The sequence below is a fragment of the Quercus robur genome, chromosome 1 (genome assembly GCF_932294415.1).
Source record: "Quercus robur chromosome 1, dhQueRobu3.1, whole genome shotgun sequence".
Lineage (NCBI taxonomy): Eukaryota > Viridiplantae > Streptophyta > Magnoliopsida > Fagales > Fagaceae > Quercus > Quercus robur.
The window spans coordinates 48,743,133-48,756,733 of NC_065534.1; the positions used below are offsets into that span (position 1 = coordinate 48,743,133).

Here is a 13,601-nt window from a genome sequence, read left to right on the forward strand (position 1 = left end):
TCTACCCTACAATCTGAGCTATCCCTTCATCCTCCTCATAACATGTGCCAAGTCTGCTTTCTTCCCTCTATGATATTTTAACTTCATGCGCCTCCCATGGTTGATGCTTGTCCCCAAGGTTAGCTGGTGCTCACCCCCGTGGTTAACCAATACTTGTCCCCGAGGTCTGAGGTGTATCCTCAGAAATAATCTTGGCTATCCATTTAAATGGGATTAGGGATCCTCGTCCTCACAATAGCCCCCTAAAACCTCATTTTTCACTCCTAACCAAGAAAGATGAGGTTTTGGCCAACAAAGTCATTGGCAAGGGTACATTTGTAAATAGGTCCCCCTATGAACACGTCTTTTTCAATTGACTGCGACCCGCTCCTGACACTTCAGAATCCCAACTTCACAATAAATGCAACTGACGGCCCGTTGTTTCCTACATTCTACAATAAGATCATTATCAAACGACTCACAATTCACCATTAGAAGGGGCGAGAAGATTACCGCTCCTTCTTTTTCTAGCCTATATATAGAGAGATGTGAAACCCTTCTCTCCATTTTGTCTCCCTAGAAGTAGAAAAGAACTTAAATATGCTTCTTTCACTTGATAACCTCGCCCAAGGAGGTTTTCTTCCTTGAACTCATAAGTGTGCATTTTTGTTAGCCAGAGTTCTTCTCTTAGTCTTTCACCCTAGTTGATTTTTTTTTTCTTTTTCCCAAATGGGTAGATTTTTTAGTTTAGTTGACACTCCTGAAAACCAAAAGGAGTTTAAGAGGTATTATAGGATTCCTAGCAATGTGTCCATACAACATTGCAACCTAGGTGAATGGCATGTGAGGAAGCCTATTGGTGCTGTCATAATTCCCATGATTGCCTTCGTTGAAGGAGGTATGAGGATTCCTATAGGTAGAGTCACTAGGGACTTTTTAAATCGTTTTAGGTTATGTCCTACCCAGTGTGTTTCGAATATGTTTAGAATATTAGGTAGTGTAGATGCTCTAACTGAGAAGTTAGGCATACAACTTACCCATCACGATGTGAATTGGGTATATAGTTGTCAGAAAGGTGCCGATGGGGGAGGTTATTATTTAAAAACTAGGGTTCCTACTATTAGGCTTATCTCATGTCTCCCCAAGACGAACAAAGGCATGGACGAGGACATTCTTATTGTTTCGAGGGAGTGGCACGACGGAGTCCATTGCCTTACCAAGGATGGAACTCCAGGTGCGATGGCTTAGGGACACCTAATTAAAATCAGTGTTTAGCTTAGGAAACTATAAATAGCCTTCCTATCATTTTACCTTTATGTATGTTCATTTGTCTTTTACTTCCTTGGATCTAGGCTTGTCTGACTTGCAAACTAATGTTATCTCTTAATTTTTATTTTTTAGAGAAAAAAGCGATTGTCGAGAGATGGAGTTTGGTGAAATTCGAATTATTGAACAGAATTTTGAGGTCTGATATCTTCCTTCATCCGAACGGTCAGCTCCGTGCAATTCACGTAATCCTAGACTTCACCCCCATATCCAATCATTTCCAAACATCCAAGCACGTGATCAAGGCCCAAGACTCCCGCCTCGCTCTAGTTGACGTGGCCATTGAAGGCTTTATAGGCAAACCTCCTCTAGAGGGAACGCAAGTAGTCAAGCTTCCAACTTTCAAGGATCCTGAACCCATTGAACTTCCTACTCCTAAGAATCCTTAACCAGTCATAGAGGAGATCACATCCTTAGACGAAGAGGAGACAGAATCAGAGGACATCGCTTTGGAGGAAGACACTGAAAATCTTGCCCGAGACGAGGATTTTGAAATCTTCTACCACACACACACGTTCGAGGAGGAAGGACTCAGCCCCCAACTAACCACTACCCTAGTTAGCGAAGACCAAGAGGATACCAGAATACTTGAAGGGATGGTGATAGAGAAAAGGCTACCAGATCTGGTCTCTCTGTTGGAGTCCCATATTGGGACGTCAACCCCCGAGGTTTCCATAATTCCCAAACCTCCAACTCATATTCCTTTTGCCCCCACCCAAACTGAACCAACTAATAAAAAGCGAAAAAGGGACAAAAAAGGAGGCAAAGGAGTTTTTGAAGAAGGAGAATTTCAAGAGGAAACCCCTCTTAAGCCCACCAAAATTATCAAAGTGACTGGCGCCCAACAAAGGAAGGGAGTAGAAAGCTCAAGCATAGCCTCTGAGTGAAGGTTTAGGGTTCCAAATTGGATCCCTATCTTTGCGCTGGATGACTCACCTCTTTAGGAGGATGCTTCCATTCGTGACTTTGACAGCAGAAGAGCAGGCTACGTGGCCAATGCCGTGGAGCAAGTCCTTCTCCCTAGAGATATGGATGAGCTTCAGAATTTGAAGAAGCATGAGCTCTCCCATTAATATTTATGTTAACTGTTCACACACAAGCTACCCAAGTGGCGCATGTAGCAGAGGAGTGGGTCGACCAAGCCTTACGAGACTTGAAGAAGGAGGAGTCCAAGTGCTTCGCTACGCAAAAATCTCAAGCCACGATTGATAAAAAATTGAAGAAGACCCTCCTTAAGCTAGCTGAGTGAGATAAGGCTAGAAAAAGTGTTGAGGCTTCCATTGAAAGCTCAGAAAGGCAAGCTCGGGAGCAGCTTGTACAATTAAGGGAGGCTGAGATCCAACTTTCCATTGCTCGAACAACCATCATCGAGCTGAAGAAGGAACTCAGCCAAAAAGACAAGGAGATGGAAAATGTCGAGCAGACTGTGTACGACCAAGGGCAGAAGGAGACTAAGGCTCACCTCAAGTCTCAACTTCCGGTGGTATGTCATAGCTTCTACCTCCAAACATGGATTGAAGCTTTGAATGCTGCTGGAGTGGACTCCAATTCCAAGCTAAGGAATCCGAAGAAAGCTTTCTACCTTTTAGCAATCAGAGCTCGTCTAGCCAGCCAACCTCCTGTCAACACCTTTGCCTCAAGGCCAGCGAGCTCTACAAAGAATCCTCAGCTCAAGTCCAGCATTGCTGCTCCTACCCAAGCTAAATCCTCTAAGCAGCAGCCCAAAACCACTGCTCCTACTAAAGTTAAATCCACTGAGCAACATCCCATCACCATTGCTCCTGCCACGGCCAAATCCACTTAGCAGCAGCCCATCACCACTTTCACTCCTGCCAAGCCTAAGAAGATTGAGCTAGCTATCTCTAAGCCCAGCACAACTGCTGACCAAGGCACTGAAGTGGCAACCAAGGCACCTCCACCAACAGGGGATTCCTCCATAAGTGCTCCACCAACCACAATAGCTCCTTCTGTCCCCACTCCAACTTCTGAAGTACAATCCACCACAGGGACAGAGATGCAGAAGACTTCTCAAGCTTAAGGACTATAGTAGTGGACCTTTGTTATGCTTTTGTTGTTGTTGTTTTAATTTTTTTTTTTTTTTTTTATGAAGCAAAAGGCATTTTTTCCTTACTTTTCTTCTCCATGATATATATCTTTTTGAACTTAGACTAATGAAGAACTTTTGCCAAAGCTTGATCATTTTAATTTTGTACCCTACATTTTTATAGTTTAATTTTTGCCTACCATACTCATATATAAGGTAGCATTTACATTGAGGTTTTAATTTCCCGAGGTAGGTTACACAAGAAATAGAACATAACCAAGGTTATATTGAATACCACAAACATAATTGAAGTATTAATTTACTTAAGGCATGGGACTCAAGGAATTTAACTTAGTTAAGGCTTTGTTTTAATACATAAAAACAAACCAAGTATTACCTTACTCGAGGCAGGTAGCCCATAGAGTTGAACCCAACCAAAGTCTTGCTTAACATAAAAATTATCTTAGTGTTAATTTATCCAAGGCAGATAACCCAAAGAGTTGAATCTAACCATGTTCTATTTAACATAGAAAAAGATCTTAGTGTTAATTTACCCAAGGTAGATAACCCAAGGAGTTGAATCTAACCAAGGTTATGTTTAACACTTAAATGAATAATGGAGAGCATTAATTTACCCAAGGTATGTGGTTTGAGGAACCAAACATGACTGAGATTCTGTTTAACACTGAAATGAATAATGGAGAGTGAAAGCTCGGATTTGAGTTAAAAACACAAGAGCTTGTTTAGACCCCCAATTAAAAAATTACGGCTAGTTTTCTTTTACTCTAACTTATCTAAGTTCGAAACAAGAGTAAATGAAGCACAATAAACCAATAACTACTCTATTGCATAAACATGAAAAACCAACAATAAAAGTAAAGAACAAGAGTAAGGGAAGAGAGATGCAAACACAAGATAACACACCAATGTGTTATCAAAGAGGAAATTAAAGAACTCGGCGAAAAACCTCTCCGCCGCCTTCCAAGCGGTAAATCGATTAACTAGACAATAAGTTGGGATACACGAATAGCAAGAGACCCTCCAAGCCTAATCTACCCAATGCATCTAAGCCGTCCAAGCTCCTACTCCAACAAGGCTTCTCAGAATCGTGTCTTGTCTAGCTTTCCAAATCCCACAATACGCCCGATTGCATCCGCCAAGCCTCACCGGCTTCTTTGTCAAATCCCCAAAACTTCCCCAGCTCCAAAACACTCTCTACACTTTGAAAAGGTGTGGGATGTGTTTGGGTACAAATCTCCTATCAAGGTATGGCAATGGGAGAGGGAATGAGAAGAGGTTAGAATGATTTCTTACTGAGGATGAGTAGTTCTCTCTCTAAAAGATGGGTGTGTGTGTTGTAGAAAACCTATCTAAGGTTTTTCTCTCTGAATAGCCTCTTTTACTTTTGTGGGTAATGAGAGTATATATAGTATAGGTGAAGGGTAAGAAAGTCACACTTAAAAATCCTCCAGACAAAGAGTCTCACGGGTATCTCGCGAGAAGGCCTTACTCGTGAGACACTCGCGAAATCCTCCAGGCTAGCATGACTCTTCAGCTTCCAGCATGTGCTTTCACGTGGCTCTTTTGTGGGTTAGCTTCCAGCGAGACACTCACGAAATCTACTGATTCTTCAATTAAGCTTGAGTCTTCACCAACTTAATACTAAACCCAATACAATAAAATCCCACAAAATACAAGGAACAAAATTAAAGCAATTACAACACTTTTGTCATGGAATAAAGCCAATATAAAACATAGTTGTAAATCACAACTTTATAGTGAGCATTAATTTACCTAAGGTATGTGGTCCGAGGAACCAAGCATGATCGAGGTTCTGTTTAACACTTAAACGAATAATGGAAAATGTTAATTTACCCAAGATATGTGGTCCAAGGAACCAAGCATGGCCGAAGTTCTGTTTAACACTTAAACGAATAATGAAGAGCATTAATTTACCCAAGGTATATGATATGAGGAACCAAGCATAACCGAGGTTCTGTTTAACACTTAAACGAATAACTAAGATATAATATACAACGATTGAAAGAGAAAATGGCAGGTTATTTACATTCCATGGACGTGGTACAACAATTTCATCTAGGTCTTCCAAAAGGTAGCACCTACCCAGCCACCGAGGTGATGCGATATGGCCCCTCCTAATTGGGCCCCAACTTTCCCCATGATGGATTCTTCGCAGTACCTACCACTTTTCGTAGCACTAAGTCTCCTGGGGCTAATGGCCTTACCTTCACACCAGTATCATACCCCTGCTTAAGTTTCTACTGGTAATACACTAGTTGAACCATGGTTGTTTCCCTTCGTTCATCAATAAAGTTTAAACTTTTCTCCAATAGCTAATCATTACCATTTGGGGTGAACAAGCTTGTCGTTGATGTTGGGAACCCAGATTCTTGAGGGATCACAACTTCAGATCCATAGGCCATTAAAAAGGGTGTTTCCCCTGTTGATCGACGAGGGGTAGTCCGATATGTCCAAAGGACGTGAGGTAGCTCTTCTACCCATCTTCCCTTTGCCTCATCTAACCTTTTCTTTAGCCCACTTACAATGAATTTATTGACTACTTTAGCTTGCCCATTTCCTTGTGGATAGGCTGAAGTTGAACATTTGTTTCTAATGCCTAGTTCACAGCAATATCTCCTAAAGGCTTTTCTATCAAACTAGAGTCCATTGTTCGAGATAAGGTTGTGAGGAATTCCAAATCGAGTGACAATGTTCTTCCAAATGAACTTCTTTGCATATGCATCTCTAGTATTGGACAATGGCTCGGCCTCCACCCACTTCATGAAGTAATCAGTTCTGACCAGGAGCCATCTTCGGTTTCCTACATCCCTGGGAAATGGTCCCACAATGTCCAAGCTCCATTGAGCAAATAACCATGGACTAGACAACGAACTGAGTATCCCTCTTGGTTGATGAATGTTCGGAGCAAATTTTTGGCACTGATCACATTTTTTAACATACTCTTGTACTTCTTTCTACATACTTCGCCACCAATACCCTTGAGTAAGAGCTCTATGTGACAACGACATACCTCCTGTATGACTTCCACATATCCCCTCATGCAACTCTTCTAAAAGTGGCTCCACTGCTTCAGGATGAACACAAAGTAAGTATGGTCCAGAGAAGGAGCGCTTATACAGCTTTTGCTCCTCAGACAACAAAAATCAAGGAGCTTTCCTCTGTATCTTCTTCGCCTCTCCTTTCCCACTAGGCAAAATGCCTTTCTTGAGAAATAGAACAAAAGGGTCCATCCAATTAGGCCCAACCCTAATCTGGTGAACTTGAACTTTCTCCTTCCTCTCCTCAGCGGGCTTATGCAAATCCTCAACAAGTATGACTCGAGGTAGTTCTTGTCTAGAAGAAGTTGCTAGAGTTGCCAAGGAATCATCATGAGTATTATTGCTTCTTAGGATTTGCTGTATGGTTAAAAGCTCAAAGCCTAACTGTAAATGCCGACCTTGACAAATACCCTTGCATTCTCAAATCCTTAGCTTCTAGCTCTCCCCTTACTTGGCCTACAATCAACCTTGAATTCGAGAACAATTCAACAACCTTTCCTCCCATCTTTTGAACCATAGCAATCCCTATTAGTAAAGCCTCATACTTGGCCTCATTGTTCGTGGCCGAGAAGCCCAATCTTAAAGACTTCTCAATGGTTATATTTTTTGGGGATACTATAACCAAACCCACCCCATATTCTCTCTAATTTGCCGCACCATCAATATATAACTTCCAAGGTAAAGGCCCTTGTTGAGAAATTGCCTGAACTTGCTTTCCTCCTAAACTATGTTCTTCGACCTCTTCCACTGCTAGAGATTCAGTAAACTCAACCACCAAATTTGCAAGAACTTGCCCTTTAATAGAGGTCCGAGACATGTATTTTATGTCAAATGCCCCAAGAGGGGCATTTGGCAACTCTTCCTGTATAATTAGCCTTTCAGAGCAATGACTGCAGAGGGAGTTGAGTTAATGCCACCACCGTATGAGTTTGAAAGTAATGAGGGAGCCTTCTCATAGTATGAACCACACCAAAATGGCTTTCTCCAAGGGTAAATAATGAATTTCCGCTTCATGTAAGGACTTCTTCTTCCTTGGGCCTGGACATAATGGGTGGTCGAAAAAGGTAATCCTTCAATTTTTGAAAAGCCAGGGCACATTATTCATTCCACTCAAACCCCTTCCACTTGTGCAAGAGTTGGAAGAATGGTTTACATCTATCTATGAATCAAGAGATAAATCTGTTCAAGGCTGTAGTCATTCCTATTAACTTCTGGACCTTTTTAGGATTTCGAGGAGGTTGTAAGTCATTGATTGCTTTAATTTGATCAGGATTAGCTTCAATCCCATGGTAGGTAACCATGTAACCTAAAACTTTACTTGAGCTAATTCCAAAGGAACACTTAAAAGCATTAAGGCGCAATTTATGCTTTCTCAGCACCTTAAAAACATATCCGAGGTTATTCACGTGCTTGGTCTCTGTTTTTTTTTTCACCACCATGTCATCAATATAAACTTCAACATTCTTATCAAGTTGGTGTTCAAACATTCTTGTCATCATCCTCTAGTAAGTAAACCTAGCATTCTTCAATCCAAATGGCATCACTTTGTAATAATAGTTCCTAGTGGGCATTACAAAAGCAGTCTTCTCTTGGTCAGCTAGAGCTAATGGTATCTAGTGGTACCCTAAAAGGCATCTAAAAAGCTCATCTAAGGATGACCAACCATTACATCTACCAACTGGTCTATCCGAGGTATCGAGAAGGGGTCCTTGGGCAAGTTTTGTTTAGATCTGTGAAATCCATACACACTCACCTTTTCCCATTCTTCTTCTTCTTCACCACCACTATGTTGGCCAACCATTCTGGGTAAGAAACCTCTTTTATTGCCCTTGCACGCTTAAGTTTCACCACCTTTTCTTTAACAACCTCGGAATGCTCTTTAGAAGAGTGCCGCGGTGGTTGTTTCTTGGGGGTGACGGTCGGATTAACATTCAGATGATGACAAATAAAATTTGTATCCACCCTGGGAGCTTCATAAGCACTCCAAGCAAACACATCAACTTTCTTTCTAAAAAAGGCAATAAACTCTTCCTTCTCCTAAGGAGGCAACTGAACTCCAACCTAAAAATACTTATCATCATCATTATCAATGGTAACCTTCTCCAGCTCTTCACATCTCGCCCCTTCAACTACAGCATCTAAGGACATCTCCATTTCCTTTGATTGCTACAAGGCCCTTTCTGTGGTGGCCGAGGATTCACCCTTAGATTGATGTCTAATTGCCATAACAAGGCATTGCCTGGCCATATCTTGACTTCCCACCAGCTCCTCGACTTGGTCCCCTGAGGGATATTTTACCTTTAAGTGCAAAGTTGAAGAAACAACCCGCATGGCATGAAGCCAAGGCCTTGCCATGATAGCAATATAGGGGGAATATGCATTCACCACAATAAAATCTACTTCCACCACCTCTGACCTTGCTTGGACAGGTAATCTGATCTGGCCCCTTAGGATAACTATTTTCCCATCAAACCCTACCAGAAGGGAGTTATAGTTGACCAAATCCTCGAGCTTCAACTTAAGTCTCTCATACAGGTTAGGGTACATGATTTTGGCCCCGCTACACTGGTCCACCAAGATTTTCTTCACATCATACTCCCCTATCCGGAGGGTAACCACCAAGGCATCATCATGCAGTTGAAAAGTTCCAACTTTATCCTCATCAGAGAAGCTTAAAGCTGGTCGGACTTCTACTCTTCCACGCTTAGAATTAGGGGTTAAATCCTTAACATATGGCCTTACTATTGACATAACTCTTGATGGATATGAACCTGTCATACTTGGAGCAGCAAGAATGACGTTAATTGTTCCTAAGGGTGGTCTTGAGTAAGCATTCCTCGGGTATACTGATCCGACCTGATTCCCTTGCCCAGTGGGCTGATATAGGAATTGATTCAATTTCCCAACTTTGACTAACTGCTCAAGGTAGTCACATAGAGTCCTACAATCTTCTGTAGTGTGTCCTTGGTCTTGGTGGTACTGACAATGAAGACTTTGGTTTCGCTTCATGGGATCTCCTCCCATCTTATTTGGCCACTTAAAGTATGGCTCATTCTTTATCTTCCCTAGAATTTGGTGTAGAAGCTCCCTGAACACAGTGTTAACCATTTGGGCAGTAGTAGGCCCAGTATGCCTAGTAAAATATCTTCTAGGCCGATTGCTGTTGTACCTTTTCGACCTAAAATCTCTTCGGTTTTAGGGAATTTCTTTTGCTTTCCCCTTCCCTTGCTGCTGATCCTTCTCTACTCGTTTGTACTCATCAATTCAGTTCATTAACTGCCACATACTTTGGGCAAGCTTCCTAATCAAGGACTTCCTCAAATCATGCTCAGTGGGCAAGCCGACCCTAAATGTCCTTATAGCTACATCTTTAAAATCTCCATCTATCTCGTTAAATATCTCCCAATATCTATCTGAGTAAGTCCTCAGAGTCTCACTTTCTCCCATAGTCATAGATAGCAAAGAGTCCGGGGGACGAGGAACTTTACTACAAGTGACAAACCGGGCTCCAAAGGCCCTAGTAAGCTCCTGAAAGGAGTTGATTGATCCCTCCTCCAAACCATCGAACCACCTCATTGCAACTAGTCCTAAGCTAGAAGGGAACACCTTGCACAGCAAGGCCTCATTTCTCGAGTGTACAACCATTCTTTGGTTAAAATGATTGACATACTCCATCGGGTCTATTCTACCATTATACATGGTAAACATGGGTTGTGCGAATCGTTGAGGAAGGTTTGCGCTGTCGATCCTCCGAGTGAACGGAGACTTTGAGATTTGGTGCAAAGCCCTGCTCATATCATCATTTCCCAAGCCTTTATAGGTTGGGCTTTTGCTCTTTGCCTATGATGGTGCTCTTCTTTATAAGAGAAGGACTCACTGGGGGGAGTCCTTGATCGGGGTCTGTAACTATCATTATCATCAGACGAAGATTCTGTGCTTGATAGTGACCCTCTCCTTTGTTTCTGACATAGCTTCCTATGTAAATGATCTATCTCCCACTGCATGTTCTTGGTATCCTCCCCATGAGACATATGAATCCCACTCCTAGAATGACTCCTACTGGTATGAGTTGTGTGAACACTAACCTCACGATCTCTTCTTTGTTCAAGATTTAGAAAATGATCTTGACGTTGCAATCCCACTGACTCCTCTGAACCCACCATGACTAAACTGACTCAGGTATCCTTAATATCGCCATAGATGGTGCCAATTGTAAAGACGCAAGTTAGTCCACAGCCCAAGAATGATCTAGATAGTGGCCTAATAAGCCCACTACAATAGATTTGTTAGAGAATGGGTTGGATATCGATCACTTAACAAGATAAATTTAACCATAATGAGATAAGACGCCAATGAAATGACTAAGATCACAAATTATGAAGAAAAAAGGATCCTCGATCATGCCCGAGGAATGTCTATTTTATATATGTGTATTTCTTTCTCCCTTGAAAAAATATGTCAAGTCTTGTTTACAAAGTTCTCTCCCTCTCTTTTTTTTCTGGGATCCACCACATAAGGATCTTCAATTTTTCTTTTATATTTACACATAGATTATCTTAGTCCTACACTTGGAAGGCTAAGATTGCATTCCCAGGACTTTTGTCTCATCGAGAACATACCAGTAAGCATCTACCCTGCAATCTGAGTTGTGCCATCACTGTTCAAGGTCATTTTCCCATTAATACGGCCAGAGGAGTAGTTGTCATGCATTTAATGTGGAGGGGATGGCTTCTACACCCTTCTCCCTTCATCCTCCTCATAACTTGTGCCAAGTCTACTTTCTTCCCTCTGTGATATTTTAACTTCATGCGCCTCTCATGGTTGATGCTCGTCCCCAAGGTTAGCTGGTGCTCGTCCTCGTGGTTAACCAATGCTCGCCCCCGAGGTCCAAGGTGTATCCTCGAAAATAATCTTGATAATCCATTTAAATGGGATTAGGGATCCTCATCCTCACATGTACAAAGGTGTTCGACCTAATGCCCAAACCAAATTGCTTTTCTTGGAACACTATAATCAAAGCTCTTGTTGAGAGCAATGAACACATTCCGACATGCACTTTTGTTTTGTTTAGTATTTCTTGGTTTATTATTATTATTTTTCAAAAACTGAATTTTGAAGTGTTTTGATAGGGTAAACATTTGGAAGTACCTTACACATAAATAAAAAAAAAAAAAAAAAAAGTGATTATCATGGAATGCCGCTGCTCTTTTTCTTTTTATTTTTTTATTACATTATTTTTTTATGTTTGTCTTTTTGATTGATTTAATAATATTGTTTCACATAAGCTTTTGAACTTTTAAATGCATTTTTTTACATGTAATACATGCATATACTTATCTACATGTTTCTCCAAATTTTTTTTTTTCTACATGTAATATTTATCTTACTACTCTTCTTATACTTTCTTTAAGGACAAAATTTAGCTACAAAATTTATTGTAGCCAAAGACTACAACCATACTCAATATCTTTTTATTGGAGGTGAATTTTGAAAAATCCACCATTGGATTACATCTTCTTCTTATATTCTCCATGCTTGCAAAATTTCTAGAAAATTAAAAATCAATAGATATGTTATCAATAAATTGTTTAAATTATAATTTTTTGTAATTTAAAATTATGCATAAAATATAAGCTTATAGATCATATAGTAAATAATATCTAATTGACACAAAATTTGACATGCATGAGTAAAAAATATGCAATTCAATGATTAGATTCTCAAAATAAGTAGTAATGTTTATTTTATTGAGCAAGATTGTAACTGAAAGATACAACCAATTTTGTAACTAAACTTGTCCTTCCTTTAATTGAAAAAAAAAAAAAAAAAAAAAAACAAACAAACAAACTTTAAGCCCCCTATAATATAAACGTGAGATATATCTACGTTTTTCTACTTTCAAGATTTTTATAGAAAGTGTCCAAAGATTATAGTCTTAGGGTTTAAAGATACTTGGTCAAAGATTAGAAATTATCTTCTTTTCAAAGTTTGTTATCTCATATTTATAGATACATGGGTTTGTCATTGTTTAAATGTTTAACTTATTTTTCATTTTTTTTTTATCAAGGTTTTTGAACGGAATAATATATTTTTTCTCCCTAGCTTTTTAAACATGCATAGTTTACTCATTAGTGGTTGATTATCGCTTAATGTGCAGCAAAGTGATAAATCATTTTGTTAACTATGTGTTTTTTTGCTTTTCACAAATGAATTGTTATTGGCTTCAATGTAATAATCTTTAATAGTTTCTTCTTTAAAATTGTTACATTTGTTGCTAGATAATTAAAATTTATATATAGGAAATATTTGCAAAAGGAAATTAATTAAATTGGCACTATTTTGAAGTTATTTTGAGATCTAACTTAAAAAAAGAAGTTAAAAATACGATTTTAGCACTTAAAATGGTAGTTTGAAAACACTATTTAAACTGATTTGATTGAATTTTAAGTGAAATTTTAAAATATGATTTTAACACTTAAAATTGTATTTTCAAAACATAATTTTTTTTAAAAAAAAATTTAGATCTTTAAATAATTTCAAAACAATACCAATTTTAATAATTATCAATAAAATAATATTATCATGCAAAATTTTCCCATATACGTTTTATACGAAATTGGACATATATTGTATGCATTTATTGGCGACATGCTATGCGAATACAAATCCCGTAAAAGCAATAATCGATACCATATCTCCTGTAGATTCTAGTGAAAAAATTTAGTTTTAACATCAACTTGAGCTAATCATAATCGAAACTATAAGATTCTTGTAAAACCTCAATTATTCTATGGAATCTAATAAGGGTAATGTATCGATTACTACTTGGAACACGCAAAGTTCGATTTTTATATTATAGACATTCCTATTTGGTCAATATATGATTAGGATTATTCAGAAGCATGAATATTACTCTTGTATTGTATGTATGTGGTTTTCCCATTGAAAGAATGATGAAAAATAAACTCAAAAATTTCCTCAATGATGATGCTGAAAAATCAACCAGTAAGTCACACGGTCCTCACGTGCTCAAGACAATACCTGCACAACACACAAAGAGAAGACTTAACAAAGAGCACTGGTGTGGTGCCGGCCAAGTACCCTCCGAGGGTCAAGTTAGAATTTCTTACAACTCTAGAGTGTCTGAGTTAGGGGGGAATTATGCGTACCTC

General features: G+C 39.4%; 1 protein-coding gene across 1 annotated transcript; it reads right to left on the bottom strand.

Moving 5' to 3' along the window:
- Positions 1-9,693: 9,693 nt before the first annotated feature.
- LOC126712721 (uncharacterized) lies at positions 9,694-10,128 on the bottom strand. Its single transcript, XM_050412170.1, has one exon. It carries the CDS (start codon positions 10,126-10,128, stop codon positions 9,694-9,696), a length of 435 nt encoding a protein of 144 aa, XP_050268127.1.
- Between the last annotated feature and the right edge of the window lie 3,473 nt (positions 10,129-13,601).

What these genes read in the sequence shown, in the direction of transcription:
- LOC126712721 (XM_050412170.1), bottom strand. Translation starts at nt 10,128, where the DNA reads ATGTATAATGGTAGAATAGACCCGATGGAGTATGTCAATCATTTTAAC.